The following is a 26508-nucleotide window of genomic DNA, read 5'->3' as shown; positions in this document are numbered from 1 at the left end:
TGGGATTAGGGTAAAGGGGAAGAAAAGAAATGGATTGAAAGGAGAAAACAAAATTGGCACAATTCAGCCAGGGCACATGAGAAGAAAACTGATAGAAATTAATGTTATGGGACCTGGTTCAACAGGTGAAGTTCAATGGTCTTAATTATTCTGAAATCACTTGCTGAGAAATGAAGAATTATGGGGCTGGGGTTAAGGCTTAGCAATGGAGTGCTTGCCTCACATGAGCAAGGCCCTGGGTTTGATCCTCAGTACCACATATAAATAAATAAAATAAAGTAAAAAAGCAAAAGAAAAAAATGAAGAGGTATCTTTAGCTAAACCCAAGGACCTCCCAAGATTGACTCTGAAGCAGTATGTTAAGTGAAATGTGGCTTTAAATTTTTTTTCCTATAGCATCTAGATTTATCATGGCTAAGGTGAATGACTGATCAAATTGTCAAAATTATATCAGCCCATGGCCCCTTGGAGACAGTTCACACACTAGCTACACAGTTCATGCTCAGGGTTTTTTATTTTTTTATTTTTTATTTTTTTTAATAAACACCTATGTCAGTCCCCTAATTCAAGTAGAAAAACAAGAAATGTCCTTAAAGGAGGACCAAGCGAGGAAATGCCAAAGGAAAAAAAAAAAGATTTCTATGATTTGTGCATAAAGAAACACACTAAAATGAAATGAGCAAGCCACAGCCTTGGTCACTAAGTAACTTGCTGGCTGAAACTAATTCCTTTGGCATTTCTGGCTGGGGCCATCACCTGCTTAGCTCACCTGGAGCTTAGAAAACCAGGTTCACACAGCATTTGGAAACCACAATACTGACATAGGATGGATAGATCATAAAGAAAAGTCTGACTTTCATATGTATCGGACCCACAAAAGCAAGAAATTAGGGATCATGTTTGCACAGTGGCTACAGGATTTTGTAGAAAGACACACACACACATCCTACTGAGTTAAAAGAGAAACTGAGATCCGATTTCTCTTTGAAAACCATAATTTCCTACTTTAGTACCTTATGTCAATACATCTGCACCTGTAGGGCTGTAGGTCACTTCCTGTCGTCATCAAGTTTCATCTCCTTTATGAAGCTTTCAGCACTTCTTACAGTTTCCAGGTGCAAACATGACTTGGCCGAAAGTCATTTTGAATGCTGAATATTGCCTAAGGAGGTCTGGACAATGGATTTTGAGAAATAATCATCCTTCATGCCTAAGTCCCCCAAACGCACACGTTGACACACACCCAAACACACCACTGTGCTGACAGAAATGTTTGTGGTTCCAGCCATGGCATCCTGCCAACATGTCCTGGGTCATTGGAACCGTCTTGATCTGTGCAGGCTATGAGTTGTATGATAATATCATCACATGGTCAGAAGTGAATCAGGGGACAGCAAAAAGCACACTGACATTTAAGAACACGATGTTTCCTGGTGCTGATTTTTTTTGTAATTTGAAAAGATTAATTCCCAGAGCAACAAGAAATTGTAGTCCCAGGCTCTCCTTCTGCTTATGAAGCTCTTTTTATTCTTTTAAATCTCTACCCTACTGCCTCCTTTCTTCTGGGATGGTTTTCAAAAAAAGCAAAGAGGACATTTATTACAAAGCCAAGAGTTGGAAAGTGATTGAACTACAATATTAAAACTCAAACCAAGTTAGGTGCTTTTTATATTTAAAAGGGAAGGGAAAAGAGCCCAGTATGAATGGAGGATCCCAAATGGCTCACTTTTTTCTTATAGGTCCGGATGCTGGGGAATTGAATGGAGCCTTGAAACTTGGGAACATAATCAGGGCTCTGCCATTGCCTGATGTCAGACAAGTAGCTAAACTTTCCGGGTTTCAGTTTTCTCATGCTTTCCTAATGGGGACGAGGGAGGCACTTCAGAAAGCACAGCACTCCCTGATGTTCCAGACTTTATGGAACACTTGTGATATGCAAGGTGCTACCCTGCATGCCATGGGGAATAACAGAGAAGTCAGCTACTATTCCTGCTCTCCAGACCCTCCCCCAAATTGGCAGGCAGAGTTGGGAGTAAGGAAGGGCATCCATATCTCATCCATAGATAGTTATATAGGATAAGAATGTAATAATCACTAAATGGATCAATAATGCCAAGAGGTTCAAAAATGAGGTCATTTTCATTTTGGCAGTTCACAGAAAAGCTTCTGTCCTTGTCTACAATTTTCCCAACTGGCAAGAGGGAGAAAGGCATTGTTAGCTAATGGAATAGCATGAGTTGAGAGGCCAAAGAGTGTGCAGAGGGCCCAAAGAACAGCAAGAGTCCATTTGGCTAAAAATGCAGCCTCTACAGAGAAGGGAAGGAAGTGTTAATTAAATATAGATTTAGAGTTTCTCATTATTTGTATTGAGGTAAGGAATGGGGAGCCATTCCTTGAAGTTCTTGAGCAAGGGAGAAGAGCTACTTAGAATAGAATGAAACTGGGTATTATATTTTGAATGGACGTGGAAGAAAAGTAGAAATGAAGGAAATCTGCAAAAGCAAGGAGCCAGGTAACCACACCAGAGGATGCAGAGGAACTCACTATTGGAACAAACAGGCATGGGCATGTACCTTGGTACAAACTTGTGCATGGGAGTTTGAAAGACAGCTTCTGAAATAGCTCAATCTTCCCATCTCTTGGAATGCACAGACTTGTGCAATCCCTTCCCTTTGAGTGTGGGATGGAGCAAGAGACTTGCTTTGAACAAACAGAATCTAACTACAGTGATGAGGGGTTGCTGAGATTAGGTTGCAAAAGACCATAAACTTTATCTTGCTCACTCTCTCTTTTTGGCTCTATTCACTGTTTTCTCTGAAAACAAAAACAAAAACAAAAAACGGCTGCCATCTGTGAGCTGCTCTATGGAGAGGCCCACATGGCAAGGAACTGAGGGCTCTCTCCAGCCAACAGCCCATGAGAAACTACCTTATCAGTGCCCATATGAGTGTTGTTGGAAGCTCGTCCTTCTCCAGCCAGGACCTGAGACCACAATGCTCCTCTTTGATACCTTAATTGTAGTTTGTGAGAAACCACAAACCAGAGATGCCCAGCTAAGCTGTGACTGAATTTCTACCCAATGGAAATTCTGAGATAAAAATTATGAGGGCAATTTGTTACACAGCAATAGATAACTAATACAGAAAGGAAGAAACTTACAAGGGGATGGCAGAGAACGTAAGTTCTTTGAGATTCAAATCACAGAATCATGGCCCAAAGTTGTTCACACTTCTAGGCTTTATTGATATTAGGAACATTTTATAAAAAGAAACCTCTGTACCACTTCTTTCACTATTTCCTGGAGTTGATTAAAGAAACATGACTCAATTTGCAATGTCAAATGACTCAGGAGGGTATTCCAATAGAATACAGGAATTAAATTAATGCTACCTATTCAAGATAAGGCAGATGCTTCTGAATCTGACACTTAGGAGAGACACACCTTTCCTTTTTATACATCTTCCTCATGTATGATTTTGTATTGGCATTTTTTTTCCCTAGAGGAATAGGAAAGGAGAAATATAAAGTGGGTCATCCTGTGGATGCATCAACAGTACTAAAAATACCTGAATGATGGGTAACAACAACAACAAAGCAAAACAAAACAAAAGCCCTCAGCCAAGGGAATTTTAAGAAACCACATTATTTCTGCATTTATGTTTGAGTTGTGAAGTTGTATAGCAGAGCTAATGCCATGCCTGTGAACTATGCAATAAACCTCTGTGCTAAATCTCTAACATGGTTTTATAAGCAACATGACTGCTTGCAATTAAATTCTTTTCACTGTTCTTCTTTCTATGTGAAAAAACAATTATAAAACTGCTTTATCACATAGCTTGTAGGACTTTGGGTCACATAATATTCACATAAGCAACCACAGTATATTTTCATTAGTGTGTATGTGTGTATATGTGTGTGTTGGACATCTTCCACAATAGTGGTAAGCAGAAACTTCCATACTTGAGCTCAACACCTGTTCAGAATTGGGGTCATCATGATGGTTAGAGATTTCCCCTCTGCCCACAAGCAAACTAGTCAAAGATGAGCTGTTCTGAATCAAGTCTCCTGTTCTTGTAGACTTTTAATTCAACATTTGAAGGTGCAAACAGACCTCTGCATTTTATCCAACCTTGGTCCTCTTGAGTGAAATATAAGATAGCAAATTACACTGTGTGTCTATAGGTATAGCCTTTTGAAACTGGCTAATGGGTTTCTCTCTTTCTTCTTCCCTCTCATCTTCAGATGAATCAGCACCAACCATGTTGCAGACGTAGAAGTAGATGAACACTTTCTTCTTCAACTATCATAAGCATTAGCAAATATATTCTCTAGAAAATTGACAAATAAGTCCATCTTCCCTTCAAATATTTAACTATTTCATATAAACTGTGCCTGAATTTCACTCCTTTTCAGCTTTTTCCTGCTTTTAATTTCTTATCCAGCATGTGTGTGAACCTTAATATAGCCACCCTATTGCAACACCTCTCAACCCTGCTTGCCCCCTTCTCTCTCTCAGGTCTATGTGGCTGTTGAAACCTCAGTTTTGATTGACCTCAATGATCCAACTTCTGTAGGTTAGTAGCCAAGCAGATGAGTGATGAAAAAAATAAAACTGCCCCACCTGCAAAACTTGCTTCATTTTAGATTCATGTTCTCAAACCTCAAATATTCCAAAACATGACTACTCTTCGCCCATAATCTTACCTCCTACAGTATCCAAGATGATTATTTCAGATTTTCTTGCCTCATATTTTCTACTCATGGTCCTTGCTCTCCCCTCACATTTCACTGATAGAACAGGAGCCACTGGTCGATAACCCGTATATTCTCACCTTATAGCTACATTCCCATCGGCAGAGCTCTTCTCTTCCTTCCCAACTGTTACATGGAATGGAAATTCTTGCTTCTATCAAAGGCCACTCCTCACACTTAGGCTCTTGCCTTCTGGAGGAATTTACTCCTTGGTCCCCTTCATTCAATAGTACATCCTTAATCTCCCTTTCTCCTGGATCTTTCTCATCAGCCTCCAAGATGCCCAAGCATCCCTGATCTTAAGTGAACCGAAAAACCCTTCCAGGAGCCCCACATTCACAATGTCTCCTTCTCACAGTAAAACTTCCCTAAGATGTACCTATGTATTCTATCTCCACTTCCTTACCTCCCGTTTACTCCTTTACCAAGGAAACACCCATAATGCCTTTGGCTCTGCTCCCATTAAGGCCGCCAACAAACAACATGTGGTCAAGTTGGCTTTTCTCTGTCCTCATCTTTGCTCTCACAGTAGCAGCTTTTGATAAGGGGGCCTCTCTGCTTAAAGCACTCTCCTCCCATGGTATTTCTGTGACACTACAACTCTTAGTTCTCTACCTGCCCCTTTGGTTATGTCACCTAAGTCTCAGCTCCTGGTGCATTCGACCACCTCCCTGCTTATTATCTTCATGTAGATGTCCCAATGGCATCTCATGTTCTACAGTTCAGTGAAAATCCATCGGCATGTATCCTTTCTCTTAAAATTGAAAGCCATCTTCGATTCTTCACTTCTTTTTAATTCTGAAATTCAATCATCAGGACACCCTTGTCTCTGTCTTCAAACTCTCGCGTACCCATCCATTCCTTTCTACCCTGGTCCGTGTCCCATCATTTCTTGCCTGGATTATTGTGAAACTTTCTAACATGTTTGTGTCCTTCCCTTATACTCTCTGTAACCTAGACAGAGGAACAATTCAAAATCTCTTCACTGGATCCTTCCTCATTAATCTTAAAACAGTCAGATTCTTGATCATGACCTAAAAAAGTCCCTGCCTTTCTCTCTTACTGTCTGGTCTCCAGTCTCTTTTTCTGTTTCTAGTCAAGCCAAAGTCCTTCCCACATCAACACTTTGGTGTTTGTGATTCCATCTACCTCACCAGCTCTCTCTAGTGCTTTGTAGAACTGGCCCTTTCTTATCTTTCAGTTGAGGACTCAAATGTCAGTTTTCCAGCCAGTCCTTCCTTGCTATCACACTATTTTAATAATGAGCTCTTGTTATTACATTTGTTCCCTTTTTATGTCTTGTTAAGCACCAATAACAAGCACCAATAACAACCTATAACAGTGACTTTCTATATAAATTACTTATTTTCAGTCTTCCCTTCTAGAACATAAGCTTGCTCTCTGTAGAGTCTCCAGTATCCAGCACAATTCCTGCTTATAACTGCCACATGATATGTAAGTGCTGAATGAACTAATGGAATGGTGAAATGCCAACTATGTAGTTGGGCAATGGTCTATACTTATATATACATTATTTCATTTACTTGACTGGTTTGTCTTTGAAATTAAAAAAAAAAAGACACAATTGATGCTCTTTTAATTACCTTTCAGCCCCTAAAACAATAAAGATTGTAATGTTAGAGAATCCAGGTACTTTAGAGGTATGTTTGCTCTAATTTTCTTCAGCTAAGTAGGACCATGAAAACTCTTTAAGATGTTCAGAAATATGATTTTGAGAAAGAGGACTTACTAGGATTCAGTCAACCTGGATTCTGGTGCTGGCTCTATGATGAATGTGTGGCATGGTCTTGGGAAAATCCTTTCATTTCTCTAGATTTGGATTCTTCATTAGTAAAATGTGATGTTGGGGCTTTCTTGCCAATAACACAATTTAAAGATTCAGTAAGTGCCTGCAACCTGCCTTCTAACCAGTGTCTCAACAAGGTTATGGTGGGTTGAATCTCTGATGAAGCCTTGGTTCAACCCAGTGAGCAGAGTGGTGACCTTGCCTGAAGCCACATGCACAGGAGCACCTGTTATGTGTCCACATATGCTGGACATATAATCAAATGCAGTACTCGTAGATGGTGAGGACCAAGACACAGAATTCTCTGGGGGCACCATTTTCCCACCAGTATCTACCTTAAGATGAAATAACCAAGTAAAATCTTTTCTCAGATATCAGATATCGGGGAAAGCTTGCAGATGGCCTCCTGATGTCACTTCAGGCTGAACACTGGAGGTTTGTGGGTACTGAGTTTTTCTTTTAAAGGGAGCCTGTATAGCCTATGGACAGCTCCTCCCATCTGGGAAGGCGCCATCTTACTGGCCGGTTTCCATGACACTTCTATTTATACTGCATCCTGAGTGGCATGAAAAACACCAACCCAAAGGAACAACAGACACACACAGGAGCCCTCAAAGTAAAGTAAATTGAGTTAATGGTTTGAGCAATCTTGGAGCAACCATTGAGACCCAGAGAAAAGATGCAACCTCATAATTAGAGGGTAGCTCTTTGGAGTTGTGATTCCATCTCTTTGTTTTCCCTTCTCTTCACATAAGGAAGGTGGGGATCTGCTCTTCTTGGTTCCGTGGTATGCAATTTTCTCTTTATTTGGAGCCATATCATTCTATAATTGAATTAGCTAGGTCTGGTTCAGGCCACTTCCTTCCTTTTCTCCCCCCCCCCTTGTCTCCCTATTTATGAGAGAATGTGAGGCCAAAACTGATGTTCATTTGGGAGTTATCTCAGACCTCAACAGATCGCCAAGCCTTGGAGAATAAGCAGTAAAACAGTCACTGTGAGGCATGGGAACTGCACCAGAATGAGCTTCAGGGCAATCCGGCCTGAAGGAAAAAACCTGTTTCCGGCAGACAGGTACCTTTCTAAAAACCCAACCAATTATTTCCACCTGCTATTCAATAGTTAGTGCCCATCTCCTTGTGATTCCATAGCTCTCTATAACTATTTCCAGTTTTCTCTAATTGATACTTGCCCCCAGATTTATCTTATTTCACCAGTGTCTTTCAAATTGTTTTGCCTCCATCAAAATCTCAGCAGGGGACCTTCAGTTCTCAATGTGGTTTATGCATCTTCCTCAATGGACCAAGCAGGGGAGCAGAGAGGAAAGAACCCACTCAGTACTCAGCCATTTTCCAGCAAAGTGGAGAGCTCAGCCTTTTCAGGAGTAATGGATTAAACAGAACGGATGCCATGGTCATCTCCTGTGGGCTAACTGCTATAATAATGATCATATATTGAAAAAAGCCATTCTGGATTTATGCAGTTTTAAGCCGACTAGTAATTTTTACTGTAGATGCCTCTTTCTCCACCACCTGGGCTGGATTCCATGTTAACCAAAGACATCCTTTTTGTTATAAGTAACTCTACTTTTTTTCTCTTGTGAAAAGTTAATAATACTCTTCATTTTCTGATAGGCATAAAATACTAATTTTCTAATCCAGTTCTCATGTCTGCAAATGATAATAACTCCATGAGATTTCCACACCAGGATTATTTGGAATGATGTCCACGTGGACATTGAGAGGAAGCATATAATTGATATGGAGTTTAGTTTGGACATAATTGATAGGAGTTTAGTTTGGACTCAACCCCTAATAAAGGTTTACTTCACCGATGGGTGGCTTCAAATAAGTTAGTGAGTAATGTGATATGAACTTTGCCATTTTGCCTGATTTTAGTAAGGTGACCCTCTGGTTTGAAGGAGGCATCCTTGCTCTAATGACTTTTCCCAAGACCTTGTAGAGTCTAGGGAAAGGGCTGGGGGCATAAACATATAACTCAATTAGCTCAAAATAGCCATCATGTCAAGTAGAAGGCTCTCAAGCCAATGGTGTGACTTCTGACAGGGTCTGGGCATGTGTAACCACAGTGATATTTATTAAATGGAATGTCCATCTCGTAGCACTCTCAAAGGTATTCTTTTTTTATCTTAAGTTACTGCTTCTCTTTATTGAACACAATGTCCTATAAAAAAGATATATGTCTACAATTGAGCTTTGAAAGAGGTCCATGGGGCCAGTTCCATTTAAAGGGAATGAAGTCAAGCAGTAAATTTGCTGGTCACTCTTTTCATATGGACTGTATCGTAGCCAGCAGTTGGTCTTTGATGTCCTAACAATAGCACTGGGCCCCAGAAGCAGAGGAGCACCTCCATAACACCAAAACTACTCCGCATTCATTAAAATTTGGAGACCAGTTTGCAGAGAAGCAAACATCACAGAGCCTAGAGTGCAGGCCTCTGGGCTGCAGGTTACTTTTCCCAGTGAAAAACAGTCATCTTCTCTATACTATCTTCTCTGCCTGCTGCATTTTGTACTATATTTTTAATTGAGGGTGACAGTCATAGAGGAATATGCACATTTATAGCTATACAGATCAGTGAAATTTCACACACTGAGACACCTGTGTAGCCAACATTCAGATTAAGAAACAGATCTCCCACCATGCTCCGTTCTAGTCATTTCCTGGACAAGGTGGTAACCAGTGTCCTCATTTCCAACAGCAGAGATTCATTCTTTCTGTTTTTGATTTTTATATAAACAGTATTATCCATCTGGTAGTCCTCTGAGCCTGGCTTCTTTCACTCAACATTGCATTTGTGAAACTACCTGTTGCATGTAGTTACCATTGGTTCCTTCCCACTGTGTGCTTTTACTTTTTTTTTTTTTTTTATCCATTTGACTGCTGATGGGCATTTGGACTGGTTCAAGGTTGGGACTATTTCAAATAATGCTGCCATGACTATTCTTTGAACAGCCTTTGAGTGCATAGATGAATACATTTCTGTTGGGTACATACCCAGGGTGGAACTGATGGGTCAGTGGAATATACCTATTTCATTTTAGTTGGTACTCTGGATAAACAGTTTTTCCAGTTCATATTCCCATGAGGCTGCTCAGTGTTCTCACCAACACTTGGTACCCCCAGGTCTTGATTTTTTTTATTATTCCAATGGCAAAATGTACTATTTTCACATGTTTAGTGATCACACATTCTTTTAAAAGTCATTTTTCCTTTCTATGTTAGCTATCTACCCAATTGATGCTCAATTTTGTGGCTTCTGGCAAAAAAAAACTAAATTATTTAAATTTCGAGAATGAGATTGGTTCCAACTCAACATTTGAGGCACAAAGAAAGAAGAAAAAAGATACGATATGATGGGGTCCAAGAGGTTGTGCTCAATAAATGACAGACATGGTCTATTAAAAACAACAACAACAAAAAACAAAAAACAAAAAAAAAAAAAAAAANACTATTCTCAGTAGGGGAAACTTTGAAACTGTTTCCACTTGTTCCCCAAGAGACCATGAGAAGATGAACTTTGTGACACACTAAGGAAAAAAAAAAAAAAAAAAAACAGAACAAAGGATAAACTTCTTTGGGGATAGAGGGACCTGGAAAATATAACAGAAAAAGATCAGGAATCAGAGTTGCCCACAAGCTGTTAGATATTAGCAAAGTCATGACATAACTAAAAAAAGCAAATGTGATACAAACTATTCTCAGTAGGGGAAACTTTGAAACTGTTTCCACTTGTTCCCCAAGAGACCATGAGAAGATGAACTTTGTGACACACTAAGGAAAAAAAAAAAAAAAAAAAACAGAACAAAGGATAAACTTCTTTGGGGATAGAGGGACCTGGAAAATATAACAGAAAAAGATCAGGAATCAGAGTTGCCCACAAGCTGTTAGATATTAGCAAAGTCATGACATAACTAAAAAAAGCAAATGTGATACAAACTATTCTCAGTAGGGGAAACTTTGAAACTGTTTCCACTTGTTCCCCAAGAGACCATGAGAAGATGAACTTTGTGACACACTAAGGAAAAAAAAAAAAAAAGAAAATCTGATTAGTCACAAGGAAGAACTTCTTCTGGCCAGAAACAGTAATTAAAAAGTAGAATATACAACTCATAGATCTTGTGGAACTCCTGTCCCCAGGCATGTCCTGTTTCTCTTGTTATGTCTGGGAAAGGAAGGTAGGAAAAGGCGCCCTTCATCAGGGAAAGTGGTTGCAGGCTGAAACTGTTTAAGCCCCATGAGTGATGAATAACATATTTGCGGGCAAAGTTCCACTCCTACCATGTAGCACATGATTTTTTAGCAGTGAAAGGGCAAAGGAAGATGGGAAGAGATGGACCTGTATATCTTGATTCAGAAACAGCCTATGTGGCGGGGGTGGGGGCAGAATCTGATGCTAGCACTACAACCATGCAACCAGAAGGGTGGCTTAAACAGGAGCCCGTTCCAGCTCCCATTTCTCAGAGACAATTACCCTGAGGCTTGTCCTTCCCCGCAGATTAACTCTGGATGCACAGCCAGGCTGAGCAGCTTTACACCACAGCCCTTGTGGATAGTGGAGCCCACTGGAAATGACATCCTCCGGGCCTCTGTTCCCCTGGATTTTGCCATGTGGTAGGCAGAGAGAGCAGGAGATTTTGTTTGACCAGGAGGCCAGCTGCTTTCCATGCCTCTTCTCTGGACCTCCCCTTGGTCCTTTCTTTCTTTCTCCCACATGAGAAAAGACAAAATTTGCCTTTTTAGAAACATCACCAATGGACACGAGGCAGAATGTGCACCATCTCTAAAGAAAGTAGTGATATGGAACCAACTGGTATCACATTGGTTTTGTGAGGTTTCCCTCTCCTCGAGGTGCTCAGAAGAATCCCATGCTAAATCTTAATTTCCTAACATTGCTCTATCTCAGTTTCTTGAACTGCAAAATGGGGATGACCCTTACTGGTCAATTATGAGAGTGAAAGGAATAGACACATACAAAATCCTAACAGCAAGTGTCTGTTGCGCTCAGCGTTGGCTTCTGTATCATCACCATCACCATCATCATCACCACCACCAGTTTTGAAGATGCAATTCAAAAATTAATAGCATTCTCCCCTGGGATGTCTATTCTTAGATAGGGAAAATGAAATTCAGAGAGTTGAAATGACTTGCCCAAGGTCATGCAATATCTATAAGTTAAAATATTATATGTGCCATGGGAAGTCCTTACAGAATTTTTATAATCTTCCAGTGATATAGCTGTTATTATTTGATTTTACTGACTAGAATACAGAGGCACAGATTTTTCATAGGGTACAAACTTAGAAGCAGAACTGGAATCTAAACAACTACAAAGCCTATGTCCACTCTTTGGAAGCTCTTTTGGAGTTCGTGACTTATTTTGGTTGATGGGAGGTATGACCAAGGCATGATCCAGCAAAGGGATAAAGTGTATTTTTGCATTTGAGTCCACCTTTGTCTTTCTGTACTTTTTCATCATCATGAGAGAAAGGTATGGCAGACAGCCTCCTGGTTGCAGAATAGTGAAAGATGTACTGAGCTAATCCAGACCTAACCCACAGCTTGGAGTCAGACTCCACCCATATCTTCTGAATTCTAGCTGACCCACTGACCCATGAAGGTGTGAGAACATGCTTATCATCATAAGTCTCTGAGTTTTAGGTATAGTTTGTCCTATAACATTATTAGGCAACAGCTGAATAACATAGGGCTTAGAGTAAGTGATATCTGAGACATGCAAGGTACAAGAAAAGTTTCTTAATCTGTGACCTGCCTGTGAGCAATCTTGGGAATCTTATCAAAATTCTTATTTTGATTTAGTAGTTCTGGATGAGGCCTAACACTTCTTTTCCTTCCTTTTTCTTTCTTTATTTTTTCTTGGTACTGGGGATTGAATTTGGGTGTTTTGCCACTGAGCTACCCCCCCAGCCTTTTTTAGTTTTAATTTGGGGACAGGGTCTCACTAAGTTGCTCAGGCTGGTATTGAACTTGTGGTCCTCCTGCTTCATCTCCTCAGCAGCTAGAATTACAAGTGTGCACCACTGCGCCTAGTCTAAGACTTATTTATTTATGTATTTATTTATTTGTACCAGAGATTGGACCCAGGGATTGGACTCACTTAGCCACTGAGCCCCATCCCTAACCCTTTTTAATTTTTTTTTTTTTTTGAGACAGAGTCTCATTAATTACTTGGGGCCTCACTAAGTTGCTGAAGCTAACTTTGAATTGCAATCCTCCTGCCTCAGCCTCCTGAACCACTGGTATTACAGTTGTTCACCACTGGACCCAGCTAAGACTTATTTTTTAAAAAGTTCCCAGGAGATACTGCTGGTCCACAGACAGAATTCTGGATACAAGGGCTGAGATGCCATCCTGGGCTTTTTTATCTGTTTTTCTGGGCCACAACTGTACCTGGTGAACATTTGAGAAATGTGCAAGGGAAGGACAATCCTTGTTCTCATAATGAGAATCCTCTTTGGATACTTTCTGCACTCCCCTACTGTCACGTACGGCAAGAAGGGCAGCTCATGTTAATGTATCCTCAGCCCATTTTATGGACTCAGAATTAGAAACACATAATGGAATCGTTCCTCTTTTAAAGTTTTGCTCTTTCTGTTTCCTGAAATTTAAAGGTTCCCAGCAATAAACCTGGCTTCCAATCCATTTGGGGCTCATAACCCATATCAGCCTTCCAAGTCATAATGTAACTGAGGTGACAGAAGACAGAATCTATTTCTGGTTTTCTTAACTTGCTTGCAGAAATGAAATGGGAAGTGGCACAGACCTGTAATCCCAGTGACTCGAGAGGATGAAGCAGGAGGATGGCAGGTTCAAAGTCAGCATCAGCAACTTAGCAAGGCCCCAAGCAACTTAGTGAAACCCTGTTTCAATTTTTGAAAATAAATAAAAATGGCTGGGATGTAGCTCAGTGGTTAAGCATCCCAGGGGTCAATCCCTCGTACAAAATAAAATAATAATAAAAAAAATCCTAGTATAAAAAATAAAGAAATGGGAAAAAAGACAGTGAAGGGACATGAGAGGGCAGCAGCACAGAAAAGTTAGGACACTTTTCTAATTGGGTTTCTTGTCTAGTACACAGTTTTCACCCCCAATTCCCTCCCCCACCATATCCACCCCCTTCACTACCACCACACTGGAAGAACCGAGCCCCATGAGATTTTTGTTCTTTGGGCATTCTGCAAACCAAGAATTCTTTCCAAGGGGATAGGTCTCTCTTCTTCTTTTAGTTTTTCATAAACTGAAGGTATATGGTCATATACTGATATTTTAATTATAGAAAAACATCATCCTGAAACTCAACTTTCAAATTCTGTGAAATTTACCAAGGGTGCCTTTGGGTAGTTGTCAATCCTAAACTTAAATAAGTTTATTAAAAATATTGCTATAATTTCTTAATAAGCTAAACATACAATTGCCATATGACCCAACCATTCTTCTCCTAAATATTCACCCAAAAGAAATGAAAGCATATGTTCACGCAAAGACTTAAAACCAAATGTTCACTGCGTCTTCATTTTAATAGTTCCCAAATTGAAAACAACCTAAGTGTTCTTCGTTGGATTAGCATATTGTATATCTAGCCATACAATGGAGTACTAACTGGCAAAAATAGGAACAAATTCTCTATTTTTTTCAGAACAAAAAGAATAGATCTCAGAATTGTCATGGTGAGCAAAGAAGCTAGAGCATGTCATACTGTGGATTCTGTATGATTCCATTTGCATAAAAGTCTAAGAGATGCAATACTAATGTACAGAAACAGAAGGCAGATAAGCAGTCACCTGGCAATTGCTGGAAATCACAAAGAGGCACAAGAATACTTTTGGAGATGATAGATTTATTTATTATCTTCATCATGATAATGGTTTTTGCAGGTGTCGGTATTGTTAAATTGTTCACTTTAAATATGTACAGTTCATGGTTTATCCATTGCTCCTTAGAAAAAGCTGTACTAAAAAATAGTAAAATGACTGCCACTGTCCTCCTTCTCTCCTCATTACTATCTCCAAGGGATATCTGGGAATGAAGGTATGATTCTTCTTTGTGTCTTTGTTATTGGCATGAATGTTCTCTGTGGATGATGTAGGTGTAACGTAACACCTGGGAGTGCTGTGATATCATTTCCAGCTTCCCTGCATCCTTCATCTAGATTCTACACATAGCTTGTTATTTTTGAAAATAGATATGCAGTGTCTAGCAGGAAATGGCCTGGCGTATTGCATGCAAAGTCTACTTGCCTTTTCACTGCTGTTGAATATCTGGGAGTTGAGGTACCCCAAAATGGAAGCCTGGCAGCTCAGGGACCTAGACTTGGAGATATAACCCTTCCATTCCATGGGCTCTACATAACTCTCTTCCAGGGGAATCGGGGATGTGGCTCTGTCATGGAGGCTTTAATGTCACAGAGAGCATTCTGTGCAAGATGACTTGGTTTACTAAAATGGGCATGGGTCAAAGCCAACAGGAAGAGGGGTAGTTAACCTCCTGTTTTTACTTCTACTCAGTTTACAGAAATAACTTTCCAGAGACACATGCTGGTCTGTGCTTGGGGAGTTGGTGCTAAGCTATTTATCAAAGTACCTTGGCCTCTGCCTTTTTCAGGCATTAGTTGACAACCTCACAAACCTCTGAGGATTTCCCTACTGTTCCCCTAATTGGGCTCAACTTCTCAGGAGAAAAAGAACCAATTATATCTCTAAGTATCAGGAATTGCAGTCTATGCCTAAGCCTAACCTTTTTCATCCTTGCTATTTAGAAGTCCCCTCTTTCTGACTGGTCTGAGAAGGTCTGAGATAGAGGATTCTGTTGCTACCCACAGCACATTCCTTTCTGAGGCTAATAGACTTGGTCATCTTTAATGACAGTAGTAAGAAGCAGGTGCCTCCTGGAAACTGCTCTGTTGCTCCCTGCAGACTTGCCTCACTGTTACTATCTAGAGAAGTAGCTACTATCCCAGTGACTAACATTTAAGTAATGTGTCATTTAGTTTGGCTCCTCTCAGAAGCATACCTGAGACCTCTCCCAGAGATGGTCCTGGGAATTTCTGGTAGGGGAAAAGAAAGACAGGGAAAGGGAAGGAAGAGTTAAAAGGGCATATTATAGAGCCAGTGACCAAGGTAAGCAGGGAGTACTAAATCCCAAGAGGGTCACTGAGCGCTGGCATGTTGGTTTGATTAGCCCGGTGCTCAATCTCATCTCTTGGCTCATATGCCACAGAAGGCAATAAATTAAGTTTTATATATTTTATGTTCACAGTTTCTTATGAATTTCTTATGGATACGGAGTACTTATATTTAAAATTTAAATAAGATGCAAAGTGAGAACTGATTTTTTTTAACCCAACAATATACTCCATTGCCATTTCTTTGCACGCCATAACATACAATTCACATATTGAAGTTATGCCCCATCCCATATTTTATATAATCTCCTGTCTTTGGTGGGACAAGTAAAGATAGAAGGACATTCTTAGTTGAGAGAGAATAAAGGGGCTTCATCATTTACTCTTTTCTTTACAAATCATAAAATCAATCCTGAGCCAAGCACTGATAAAGAAAGATATTCTCAGAAGATGGGGTGGGGGGGAAGCAGAATCAAGGAAAACACTAAAATGTTGTAAAATAAAGCCAACAAAACAAGTTCAAGAAATTGAGATAATAGAATGTGGAGAAGTCAGAGAGCTATTAATCATCTTCAAAACCCAGCTGAGACATTTCTTGGAAAGAGAATGGTACACCTGCTTGTGAACACTGAGGAAAAAAACAGTGATCCTGAAATCAAGATGTAGTAGTAAGGTTTTAAAGGGCACATTCAACAAAACATGCTCTGATAGTGACACTTGTTAAGCATTACTTGTATGACATACAGATGTTTGGGGATTTTGTTAGAGGTTTTAAAACCCAATCAGATTCTTTTTAGTGAATGGATAGCTCTCATGACATCTTCCAACCTCAAAGATCAGTGCCTTTTAGATCATGGCTGGAAAAGAATGATTAGGGGGCTGCAAAAATAAGATAACATTTTTGTTGTTGTTTGTATAAAAGAAACCAAAATTATAGTGCTTCAGTTCAAGGTAGCCAACCAAGTATTTGCGTTTATCTGTTTTCCTTCTCTAAATTCTATGGAGAAGTCAGAAGAAATGCAAAAATCAATCTATAATATAAATGGAAAGCTAGGAGACGTCCTCCCAAAGAAGAGGGGGAGATTTCTGGTAGATATAAAATAAATGGCAACCAACTGAAAATGATACTGCAGAGCTGAGAAAGTGAAAGAAAAGTCTCTAAAAAGTGAGTCTCCAGAAGAATTCCCGCAATAATAGCATGAGACCATGTGTCAGTCTCACCACTAGATATTTACTCAACTAAAAGAAGTTGGAGGGGAAGCTGAGGGCAGGAAACTGAGTAAAATAAAAACATTTGTCCACAGAAATGTTTTTACAAGAATGCCAAAATAATGTTATTCATGATATACAAAAATCAGACACAATTCAAGTGTCCATTGATGGGGAATGGATAATCAAAATGATAGTACAGTCATACATTTATTGCTGGAATATCACTCAGCAATAAAAAGAGAAATTTACTTATATATAACATAAGGGAATCTCAAAAACATTATGTCGAGTGAAAGAAATCAGACACACAACAGAATGCATATTGGTTGATTCCATTTATGTGAATATCTGGAAGACACAAAACTCATCTTGTGGTGGGAGTCCTTTAGTTGCCTTCAAAAGGGTGAAAATGCCTACAAAGGCATTCTCACTCAGGGAGCCTTCTGAGAAGATGAGGGATACTCTAGCTCCTAATGGTGACAGCAGCTATTCAGGCATATACAGATGTCAAAAATGGAACATTTTTGATTTACCCATTTTATTCTATGTAAATAATACCTTGTTAATTTTTTTTAAAAAAAATTTAGATGAAGGTAGGAGAGAAGGGAAGTAATGGTAAGGAAAGGGAAGTTAAAGGAAGTAAAGAAAATAGGAGAAGAAGAGAGAGGTGAGGCCAAGCAGGGCTAAAAGAAGTTGGAGGGGAAGCTGAGGGCAGGAAACTGAGTAAAAGAGATAACTGATTTAGGCCTAGGTTTCAGAGTGCCTGAATCTAACATTTTTACCTAATATTTACCATGAGGGCTCAGTTATGAGATACTCCATACATAACACCAGAGAAGATTGGCCAAGGCAAACAAACCAAAACAACAACATAACAAACAAACAAAACAACAACAACAACAACAACAAAAAGCTTTAAAAATACAGAGATAAAAATGTGAGAGCAAAACTTAAGGGGCAAAGAAGAGAGACCCCAAAAATCTCAATTTCTTGTGCCTATTATAAGAGTTTCAGGGGAGAGTACATGGGTATTGGAAATAAACAAAGAAATAACTAAAGAAATTTTCTCAAGCTAAAGACAAACTCAGGGCTTCCCACTGAAAGTGTACACCACAGGCTGAACAGAACTAAAAGCTAAAGCCTTTTAATCTAAATCTCATGAAATTTCTGAACATTATGTATGAAAAGAAAAACCTTAAACTTCAAATTTTTTTAAAAAATCATCTTCTAAAAAATTTAATTAAATTTTCATGTGAAACACAAAGTAGTATAATAAAGTTGAATTATACCTTCAAAATTCTGATGGGAAACAAGATCAACCAGAGCCAACCGCCAGGCTAGCATTGCTTATTACACACACACACAAAAGATATGTCTAAAAATATGAGTTCTCGGAGAGTTTACAAGTGATAAACTCTTTCTGAAAGCATTCTTGAGAATTTGTTCCAGCAACATAGGAGATGAAAATATAAGAGCCCAAGGAGCAGCAGTAGATAAAAAAAAAATAAGTAAATCTTATAGTAAAGTCAAGATAATTATTGGGAACATAACAAAACTGGTAAGAATTGATTGTTATGGTCAGTATAACAAAAAGGAAAAAAATAAATGAAGAAGAGAAGAAAGGAAAAGAAATATCCTACCACTAAAAATTCAGAAAACATGCTTAAGATTTTAGAGGTAGCACACAGACAAGACAGAAAAAACATGTGAGAATTTTGTTTTGAGAGGTTTTATTTATAGATACTGATTGATTTTCAGCATTGATAGAAAAGCATGAGTAAAAATGTTTGTTAAATTGTTAAAAGTAATAGAAATAGAACATATAACTTACATAATGAGAAAAATAAAAAATTATATTTATTAAAATAATATTTAAATATTAAGCATATAAGTGCCAATCTCTGATAAAGCAGTTAGCATACATTCAATCTTTTAATCTTTACAGTAGTACTACAAAACACTTATTATATATACATTTTATAGATGAGAAGATCTAGGCATAGAGAGGAGAGGTTAGGTCTCTTGCCAAAGTCACACAGATAAGTTAAGGAGGAGGAAAGGGAGTAAAAAGGAAAAAAAATGAAAAGTTTGAGAACATCAAATAAAATGGTAAAGTAACTTCAAATTTATCAGTACACAAAATAAATATAAGCAGGTTAAATTTATTTATGTATTACATGGGAAAAGAAAATTTAGCTGAGGTTATTAATAAGAGAGATATTTAATCATTGAAAAGCAGAGAAAGCTTGAAAATAAAGGTTGGAAAAATAAACCCCGAGAAATGCCAAAAGAAAACAAAAAGAAAGCAGGAATAGTAAGATTAATCAGACACAAAGTATTTAATACACAAGGCAATAAAAGAAATAAGGGTGCTGGGGTTGTAGCTCAGTGGAAGAGTGCTTGCCTCCTATGTGTGAGGCACTGGGTTCAATCCTCAGCACCACATGAAGGAAAGAAGGGAAGAAAAAAAAGGAAACAAAGAAAGAAGTGTCCATCTACGGCTAAAAAATGTTTTTTTAAAAAGAAATAAGAAATTTTACTTCAATAAAAATACAACCAGTAGAAAAGACATTTTATATCCTACTGTCATGGATTCTAAAAATGTAAATTAGAAAAAAAAAAAAGGAGAACAAGAACAGACAAGACCACTACTGCAGGGTAAGAATGCAATTATTTTCTTTCAGGAATCAGTGAAGAAGTAAAAAATAAATAAATCAAGACATGGAGGATTTGTATAATATAATTAACAATTATGAGCTCATAGGTCCTCTTGTATGAGCTTACTAAGTCTCCAGGATTATAGATATTCACCTGGTTTATGGAAAATAAAAATTATTAAAATTGACTAAGGAAATATTATGCAATTTGAATGGAATATTGACCATATAATAAGCCTAAATATTAATCCCGATCTCAAAAAAGGAGATAACAAATTTAAGAGGATTCATGAGTATTTTAACAATCTCTTAATAAATTATTATTCAAGTACAATAGTGAAAAAAAATGAAAAAATTTTGAACTCATGCCATGAACTCTAAGGATCTCACTATTGAAATGGATAATGCTATCTTTCATGCAAAACCAACCCCCCCCAAAAAAAAAAAAAAACCTAAGAGTATATATTGTTAAGTATAGCTTTCCTAGATTTCAGAACTAACAAAGTAGAGAATATAACACAGTAACAGTCAAACCTAGAGAATAATGTGTAAAACAAAACATGAAAAAATGAAGAAACATACCTGTACCACAACCTCAATGAAATAATTAAAAATGGAAAAACTCAATTTTCCTCAATTTAGCCTAAAATATTTCAAACAACCTTCATTGGGATCTCTTATGGTTTAGAGATGAGGTGTACCCCAAAAGTTTATGTGTGGGACAATGTGAGAAAGTTTAGAGATGAAATGACTGGGTTATCAGAGCCCAACCTAATGAAGGCATTAATCCTCTAATAGCGATTAATTGGGTGGTAACTGTTGGCTGGTAGGGTGTGGCTGGAGGAGATGAATGGATGGAAGCAGCCCTTGGGGATTATTTTGTTTCTATTAAGGGGACTCATCTCTATCTGTTTCCTGGTGCCGTATTCTGAGATGCTTTCCTCCACCACACTCTCTGCCACGATGTTCTCTATCTTACCTCGGCCCCACAGAATGGAGTTGGTCATCTATGCCCTCTGAAACCAGGAGCCCTCCTCCTTTAATTTTCAGGTCTTTTGATTACAGCAGCCAAAAAGCTGTCTAAAATGGGATCCTAATGATTTTTAAAGCAAGATAATTCCAAAGTTCATTTGATAGAGATTCTTATAAATGTGTTCTAAGAAAAAAAAATTTTAAGTAGACAATTGCTCTATTAAAGCATACTATGAAGCTACATTACATAAATAGTGGTGTGGTGTTTGTATATGAACAGACAAAATAAACAGACTTATGTCTGAAAGAAAGAAACACATTGATGTATATGGAAAATGTTAGCATGTATTAAAGGTGGCATTTTGTATGAAGGAAGGTAGATTGGAATGTTTAACAAGTATGGTAGGACAACAGGCTATTCACTTGAACAACAGCAAAGTTTTATCTTTATTTTAAACCCACAAATAATTTCAAAGTAGAATGCAGTTCATAGCAAACAAACAAAAAACAATAAAAATATTAGAACAGAATACAGTTAAAGAGTTTTATAATCTTTAGCCAAAAGTCATAGGGAAAAGATTCTGAGTTGATTACATTTAAGAGAGAAAGTTGGTACTTGTCTAAAAGCATCATAAACAACATTAAAAGACAGGTGCAAAATACAAAATATATGAGACAATGGATCAATATGGTATGTATTTTGCAAAGATGGCTTGAATAACCCCTCCCATTCACATTCACATGCTCCTTCACAATGTGACTTGGTGTTCCTTTTACCAAGAGGAAGAATTGATGTCCTGTTCCTAAGAATCAAAGCTGAGTCAAGGATTTGACTGGGTAATAGAATGTAACTAAAGTGCTTTTAAGAAAGTGCTAATAATTGTCAAGTTTGTTTAGAAGCCTTGCAACTCCTGCTTTTATTCCTTCCTGCTCTGAGTCTACCATGTAAAGACAGGTGACCAGTTTCTTGAAGGATGAGAGACTCTGGAGAAAGGGGACCTAGATGACAGCAACAATGATGAATGAGGTCATCATGGATCACCCCACCATGTTAAGCCAACATGAATAATTTCAGGGGAGACCAATTGAAAGAACCACATAGCTGAGCCCATAGCAAGTTGCTGACATATAAATTCACAAGCAAATGAAATGGTGGTTGTACTAAGCCACTAAATTATGGGGTATTTTGTTATGCAGCAATAGCTGAGTGAGACAAACATTCATCATTTATAAAGAATTTCAGCAACAAGAATAAAAAGTCTGACAGGAACATAGATAGGCAAATCAGGAAGCAAGAAATATAAATGGCTGTTGGTTTGAATTGAAGCTAGAAGAATCTTGTTCCTAAATGGGAACAATAATTTGGGATCCACAATCAGCCTGCCTGGGTCAATTCCTGGCCCTGCCCCACTATGGCTGTGTAGCATTGGGCGAGTTACTTAGATTTCTTTAGTCTTCCATCTCCTTGTCTATGAAATGGGCTCCGTACCTCCATCCCCTGCTTATCTGTGTTTCACTTTCTGTGGTTTTAGTTATCAGTAGTCAACTGTGGTGTGAAAATGTTAATGGAAAATTCCAGAAATAATTGGTAAGTTTTAAATCACACCTTATTCTGAGTAGTGTGATGAAATTTCTCTTATTATAGTATATTGTTACAATTTTTCTATTTTATTACAAGTTATTGTTGTTAATCTCTTACCAGTGCCAATTTGTAAATTAAATTTTATCATAGATATCTAAGTATAGGGGGAAAACTCATAATATATATAAGATTTGGTACTATCCTAGTTTTCAGGCATCCATTGGAGGTCTTGAACATATCCACTGAGGACAAGGAGGATCAGCTGTCTATAAATACTACCCTTGTGAGGAATTTTACTTGTATGAATAAGTGTTGCTTTTGATTCTCTCGCTATATGGTTCAGATAAAGCAGTGAATATAAGATATTAAACTGTTTTATTAAAGGCAATGGATGGATGAAGAGAGAAAGTGTTCAGAAAGATGGCAGTTAGGAGACTGAGAACAAAGTCATTTCATTACATTACAAAGTCAGTTCATTACATTGTTATTGTAAAAATGATCAGTTTGGTGTTTTATGGTACTTGTTTAAATCTTACTGGCTTTAATGAGTTTTTGTTTTACTATTAAAACTCATAATTCTAACTATGACTGAGATTTATTAGAAAGGCACCCATTGAATTTCATAAAGCAGATAACATTACTATGATTATAATTACCATTGCCTGTGGAGTCTATATTTTAAGATGTTCTGTCTTTCAGACTGCTTTTATTACATATTATTATCTTCTCATTATTAATTGAAGATACATGAAAGAACTGATCTGCGCAGCTGATGAACATAAGACAAAGTTATTCCAAAGAGGAGGTAAGATTTCATTCAAAAGTTTAAAAAGTTGATGTTTTTATGCATTTCGTTCAGCTACTGCAGACAACTAATTACAATGAATTGTCTGATTTAAAAAATATACAACAATACAAAATTAGCATCATTATTTTCATGAACCATTAAGCAATAGAGATAGTGTGTTCAAAGCATTTTACTGCCACCTAGTAACATAATACCTAGAGTACAGGGTTGGTACTTACATAATGTTGAAACTACCAATAAATTTGTTAATTCATGTTTGCATGTATGTGTGTATAGAATGTATGCATTATTCATGTCTATATAGGCATACATAGTTCATGTTTGACACAGTAACACTGTCAAGATTCATTTGAAAATGTAACTTGTTAAGATATATATATTTTTCTTGTAGCCAGTATTATGAGTTTAGTGGAAACTTGAAATACAAGTATAGAATCAGGAATTTACTATGCAAAATACATAATAACATTTTTTGCACTATAAAATAACAAAAGCTTCTAGCTCTGCAACCTTAGGGTAAGTTACCTAACTTCAGTTTTTCCATTTGAAATGGGAATAATGATAGTACTTAATTCACGGAATTTTCTTTTAGGATTAAGGAAATTAATATGTAAAAAGTGCTAAGAACAGTGCTTACCACATAAAAGGCAGTTAACTATTATTTTTGTTATTCCTACTGCTGTTTTATTGGATATCCTTGATATGTCCAAACCACCAAATCTTAAAAAAGCTGTGTCTCTTTTTAAATGATTCCAAATATACTGCAATTTGGTAAACTCAGCATTGCACATTCCTGACTAAATTAACCTCATGTTTTAGAATGTTGTAAGCAGAGATAAAGGCAGAAATAATGTGTAAGCCTTGATTATTTTTCATGTAACTAAGAAGGATTGTAGCAGTTTAAACACTGCAGAGCCAACAAATTTAGATGGGGTCTAAGAATTGGGTTTCAGATGTCTGGTAAACAGAAAAAATACAGCATCTGCAGTTTTGTTTTCAAATACACCTGCTATTAGCAAACTCACTTTCAGGGCCTGAAAGCAGCAGACTAATAAATGTCTTTTGCAGACCTCCCCACTTGGCAAAACGTAATCTGTCCCTTTGAATTGTAATGCCTTTGGAGAATTAGAAGGCCAAAGAAATAACTTTGGTCAGGAAGAATATAAAACTTTTACAATAACAAATTACCGAGGGGGGGGGGAGAGAGAGAGAGAGAGAGAGAGAAGAGAGAGAAGAGAGAAGAGAGAAGAGAGAAGAGAGAAGAGAGAAGAGAGAAGAGAGAAGAGAGAGAAGAGAGAGAAATTATGAACCAACCTGTTAAAGTCATCATTCTGCTTGGATAAGTATGGGCTTTGAATGGACAGAATAACTGAACCCTATTACAAGATACATTGAAGCTGGTGGATTAGCAGCTACTTGGGACCCAAGATATTCCTAAGAGCTTTGCTCTAAGTCCCCCATTTCTTCTGCCCTCTTGGGGCAGTTCTTCAGTTAAAGTCCCTTTTGAGAATTTGATCTACTTCCCTTTTAGAGTTGCCAGTTCCACCAGCTGCTTCTCTCATTACCTTACTGTTGGGGCGGAAAAGGCCAATCCCAGGTTATTCTAATGATAGCAAACACCTCATAAAGAAATCTGCCAAATTTACTTTTCCATAGAACATCATTTTTATGGCTTTTTGTGAGTCCACGAGGAAAGAAAGTATCATGTATAAAATATGACTTCCAGAAATCTTAAAGATATTAAGAATTATTCCTACATTGTTAGGCTGGTGGCTGAACCACATTCTACAGAACAGCCATATATTCTATTCCCGTACAAGAACCAGGTCTGTCTGTCGCTGTACCTGTTTACTCACAGGTATATAAAAAAAAGATCATTTTTAGAAATGTCCCAATTTTTAAATATTATTATTTTTTAGTTGTAGTTGGACACAATACCTTTATTTATTTTTATGCGGTGCGTGCTAGGCGAGCGATCTACCGCTGAGCCACAACCCAGCCCAAAATGTCCCAATTTAAAAAACAAAACAAAACTTTGTTTTGGGTGTGTACTTTTCCATGCCTGGTTTTGTATTTGTGTGCAAGGAACCCCTTGCTTTAGTCTATAATACCCTGGCAGACATAAAGCTTGGTGTAATTAATTAACGGTTGGGAATGTGTGGACGTTGGCAATTTTCTTAACCTCTCTTGTACCTCAGTTTTTGAATCTGTAAAGGGGGGATATTTACAGTACTGTGCCTCACAGGGTTATAATAAAACTAAATAAGTTAAATTCTGTGAAGCACTTTGAACCTGTATCACAGACTCAAGTGACAGAATTATGTACGTGTATTCTTCTTTAACAGTAAAGTTTTAGCAACAAATTACATAAAGAATATGCTTATCTCAACATTACAGAGTCGAGTTTTAGAGGGGATGGTTTTAAGAATACTTTTTTTTTTTTTTTTTTAGGAGCCAGAAAATCCCCCTACCTGCTGAGAAAATTCCCACTCATTTTTACCAGTTCCCTAAAACAAGAGCTGGCAGACCCCTAGACCCAAGAAGCAGCGCTTTCTGAGGTAGGGTCAGGAAACCCCTACACAGGGAACTTTTACTCAAACATCAAAATTCACCTTGCGTCTGCCTGCCCACCACGCCCTCCCTAGTCGAGACTCCTCCCCTGACTTGGAGCTGAATTAGATTAACTGAATCCTATGTCTAAAAGAACCTTCACAGGGACTGGTCCCTGGAAAGAAGTCTTTGCTATAAGTTTAAAATCCACAGGCAACCCCGGCACAAATCACAACAGGTGCCTTGATTTCTGCATCTTCCCCAGGTGCACCTCACCTCTGGTGAGATCCCACAGTGGTAGAGGCACCGGAACCTCGTGGAGGAGAGGGGGGGTGTCTGGCTATTCTCTGGAAATTATGTTCTGAACTTTGGCATTACTTTCTAATGGGATAGATTAATTCTTTCCTCCAAACGTAGTTTGGGATATTATTTTATAAGGTTTCCTTGTGTGTCCCATCTTTATTCCGCCTTATTTCAAGTCAAGTTATTCAGCCTCTAAAGGGTCATCAAAGACTAGCAGCCCTCCAAACTAAACACAAATTCTCCACTTCCTCCACGCATCCCAAGCCTAGCACCCCAGGTACTTTACGTGGGACCGATCTGGACCGGCGCAACCCACAGACCTCCAAGTTCGGTCCAGTCTCTAGGTCCAGACCGCCGCTTTACCTGTCTAAGCAGAATTGCCCAGGCAAGACTACTGCTCAAAGAGTCACTCTTCGGTGAGGTGGAGGACCCGCCTCCTCTCATCCATCAGGGGCTAGCTCAACGCCCCGTCACCCCGGTTCTCCCCTGTCGCTCACGCCCCTCTGCGGCGGCGCACTCACCTGCAGTTGGGCCCGGCTGGCGTTGCCCGAGGCGGCGTCGGGCCCGTCGGATGCTCCTGAACCGCGCAGAACCGTGATGTGTAGAGTGAGCAGCAGCAGCCCCAGCAGCAGCAACAGCTCCGCCGCCAGTCGCACCATCCTCTTGAGGCGCGCGGCTTTAGGACCCGGCGCGGCGGGCGGCGGC

The 26508-nt window shown here is 38.5% G+C and overlaps 1 protein-coding gene across 1 annotated transcript in view; it reads right to left on the bottom strand.

Annotated features, from left to right (window-relative positions):
• Ism1 (isthmin 1) overlaps positions 1-26508 on the bottom strand; it is a 74155-nt gene extending 47647 nt beyond the window's left edge. Inside the window, exon 1 of the mRNA XM_015476146.2 lies at positions 26325-26508. Coding sequence (XP_015331632.1) covers positions 26325-26462 — 138 coding nt within the window. The 5' untranslated portion in view covers positions 26463-26508. The remainder of the gene's footprint in view (positions 1-26324) is intronic.

This window comes from Marmota marmota, unplaced genomic scaffold, assembly GCF_001458135.2.
Source record: "Marmota marmota marmota unplaced genomic scaffold, marMar, whole genome shotgun sequence".
Lineage (NCBI taxonomy): Eukaryota > Metazoa > Chordata > Mammalia > Rodentia > Sciuridae > Marmota > Marmota marmota.
Note: the sequence above shows the minus strand (reverse complement) of the source record. Positions and strands in the feature narration are given on the sequence as shown.